We start from the raw sequence: 2,866 nt of genomic DNA, 5'->3' as shown, positions 1-2,866 counted from the left end.
TCAGGCCTTGCTGGTAGATGGCTAAGCGACTGAGCGCTAGGAGACGTGCCTCTTCGAGCTGGTCGACGCCGTCTTTGCGTGCTTCCTTGGCTTCGGCTTCCATGTACATCGTGACGCGCGGCGAGTCGGACTCGACGTCGGTCGGGATGACGGCTTCTGCTCCGTAGAAGAGGAAGAACGGGGTGAACCCGGTCGACCAGTTTGGCGTGGTGCGGAGACTCCAGAGGATGGCCGGCAACTCGTCAAGCCAACTGCCGGGCGAACGGATGAGCGGCTCGACGAGTCGCGGTTTGATGCCAGATAGGATGTGGCCGTTGGCCTGCTCGACCTAGCCGTTGGACTGTGGATGCGCGACGGAAGCCAGGTCGAGGCGGATGCCGGAGACGAAACAGTACTGCGCGAGCGCGCCCTTGGCGAAGTTGGTGCTGTTGTCCGTGATGATGTTGTTCGGCATGCCGTAGCGCACCGCGATGTCCTTGACGAATCGAACGGCCGTTGGCCCGTCCAGCTTCTTGATCGCCCTTGCTTCGATCCATTTGGTGAACTTGTCCACCACCACCAGCAAATGCGTCATGCCGCCTCGAGCGGTCTTGAAGGCCCCCGCCATGTCGAGTCCCCAAACCGCGAAGGGCCAGGCGATCGGGATGGTCCGGAGTGTCGACGCCGGCTGGTGACTGCGTTTGCTGAAGCGCTGGCATCCCTCGCACTTGAGGATGAGTGATTCTGTGTCTTCGAGGACCGTGGGCCAGTAGAAACCATGGAGGAAAGCCTTGGCCACAGGGATCGCGAGGCGGTGTGGTGCCCACACTCGCCCTGGTGTATGTCGAGGAGAATCTCAATGCCCTTGTCTTGCTCGACGCAGCGTTGGAATACGCCGGTGGAGCTGCGCTTGACGAGCTCGTTGTTGATGATGCTGTAGGCGAACGCTCGGCAATGCACTTGCCGAGCTTCAGTCTCGTCCATGGGGAGGACCCCGTTCTCCAGGAACTCCGAGATGGGCAGGGCCCAGGATGGTGCCGTCACCACGGCGAAGACGGCCACCATTTCGGGCTCTGGGGCGGTAGCCCCCGGGTCGGGTACGGCAGTCCCCGGGCCCGGTTCGACAGTCCCCGGGCCGGGCTCGACAGTTCCCGGGCCGGGTTGGGGCGTGGCCGGGTCGGCTGGAGCAGTCCCCGGGCCGGGTTGAGGCGCGGCCGTGTTGGCTGGAGCAGCCCCCGGGCCGGGTTGAGGCACGGCCGGGTCGGCTGGGACATGGATGGACTCGGAGTCCGGAGACGGCTTGACGGACGGCTTGTGTAGATGCTCGAGGGAGACGCCGGACGAAATGGACTGCTGGGACGAGGCGATCTTGGCGAGCGTGTCGGCCGCCTCATTTTCTGCGCGCGGGGCGTGGAGGAACTCGCAGCCCGCGAAGAATTTGGACAACTTTTGGACGAGGAAGCGGCAGCTTGCCATATTGGAGTCGTGGGCATCCCACTCGCCGGAGCATGCTGCACCACCAGGTCCGAGTCTCCATAGCACGGGATGCGCCGGATGCCGAGTTCCTTGGGAAGCCGGAGGCCGTGCACAAGGGCTTCATACTCCGCGACGTTGTTGGAGGCGGCGAAGTGGATCTGCAGTGCGTACTTGAGCCGGCCGCACTTGGGGGAGGATAGCACGATGCCAGCCCCTAGGCCGAGTCGCATCTTCGAGCCGTCGAAGTGCATGCGCCAGTGCGTCGAGTCTGGTGGCAGTGGCAGGTACTGGGTTTCGGTCCACTCGACGAGGAAGTCGGCCAAAGCTTGGGACTTGATCGTAGTGCGGGGCTCGTAGAGGATGGTGTGGCCGGCTAGCTCGAACACCCACTTGGCGACCCGGCCAGAGGCATCCCGGCCCCCGATGATTTCGCCAAGAGGGGCCATGCTGACCACGGTGACGACGTGCTCTTTGAAGTACTGCTTCAGTTTCTTGGCGGTGAAGTACACGCCGTAACACATCTTCTGGTAGTGCAGGTAGTTCTGCTTCGAGGCAGGGAGCACCTCGCTTAGATAGTAGACGGGACGCTGGACGGCTTGGACCTTGTCCTTCTCTGGTTGCTCGACCGCCATCACCGTGCTGACCGACCGCGAGGTTGCGGCGATATAGAGCAACAGCGGCTCCTTCTCGGCCGATGCGGCCAGAACTGGTGCGGTGGAGAGCATGCGCTTGAGATCCCAGAAAGCTTCGTCTGCCTGGTCGTTCCACTCGAACGGCGTCGTCTTCTTCATCACCTGATATAGGGGCAAGGCCCTCTCGCCCAGCCGACTGAGAAACCGGCTGACCGAGGCCAAGCAGCCGGTGAACTTCTGGACATCGCGCAGCTGGGCCGGCTTGCGCATGTGCTCGATGGCCTTGATTTTCTCCAGGTTTGCCTCAATGCCACGCTCCGAGACGAGGAAGCCGAGTAGCCTTTCTGCCGGGACGCCGAAAACACACTTTTCCGGGTTGAGCTTGACCTTGTACTCGCACAGGTTGGCGAAGGTCTCCTTCAGGTCGTCGAGGAGCGTGAGGTGCTGCTTGGTCTTCACCACGATGTCGTCCACGTAGACGTGGATGTTGCGGCCAAGTTGTGGCAGCACGCATTTCTGCATGCAGCGCTGGAAGGTGGTGACGGCGTTCTTTAAGCCGAACGACATGGTGATGTAGCAATACGCCCAAAGGGCGTGATGAAGGACGTCTTCAGGGTGTCGGCCGGGTCCAGCTTGATTTGATGATAGCCGGAGTAAGCATCCGGGAAGGACAGGAGCTCACACCCGGCAGTGGAGTCGATGACTTGGTCGATCCGCGGGAGGGCGACCGGGTCTTTGGGGCAGGCCTTGTTCAGGCTGGTGTAGTCGATACACATGCA

At 62.1% G+C, this 2,866-nt stretch overlaps 1 protein-coding gene across 1 annotated transcript; it reads right to left on the bottom strand.

Moving 5' to 3' along the window:
• Window positions 1-328: 328 nt before the first annotated feature.
• LOC141030328 (uncharacterized) lies at window positions 329-2,654 on the bottom strand. Its single transcript, XM_073506162.1, has 4 exons — window positions 2,331-2,654; window positions 1,973-2,210; window positions 813-1,490; window positions 329-723 (listed from the first exon to the last, which is right to left on the bottom strand). The coding sequence occupies exons 1-4, from the start codon at window positions 2,652-2,654 to the stop codon at window positions 329-331; spliced, it is 1,635 nt and encodes a 544-aa protein (XP_073362263.1).
• Window positions 2,655-2,866: the final 212 nt, after the last annotated feature.

Source organism: Aegilops tauschii, chromosome 1 (assembly GCF_002575655.3).
Source record: "Aegilops tauschii subsp. strangulata cultivar AL8/78 chromosome 1, Aet v6.0, whole genome shotgun sequence".
Taxonomy (NCBI): Eukaryota; Viridiplantae; Streptophyta; class Magnoliopsida; order Poales; family Poaceae; genus Aegilops; species Aegilops tauschii.
Note: the sequence above shows the minus strand (reverse complement) of the source record. Positions and strands in the feature narration are given on the sequence as shown.

Coding starts and splice junctions, on each gene's coding strand:
- LOC141030328 (XM_073506162.1), bottom strand. CDS start 2,654: ATGTCGTTCGGCTTAAAGAACGCCGTCACCACCTTCCAGCGCTGCATG. Junction 2,211..2,330: donor AGCCGGCCCAGCTGCGCGAT/GTCCAGAAGTTC, acceptor TGGAACGACCAG/GCAGACGAAGCTTTCTGGGA. Junction 724..812: donor TCTCCTCGACATACACCAGG/GCGAGTGTGGGC, acceptor TCGAAGACACAG/AATCACTCATCCTCAAGTGC.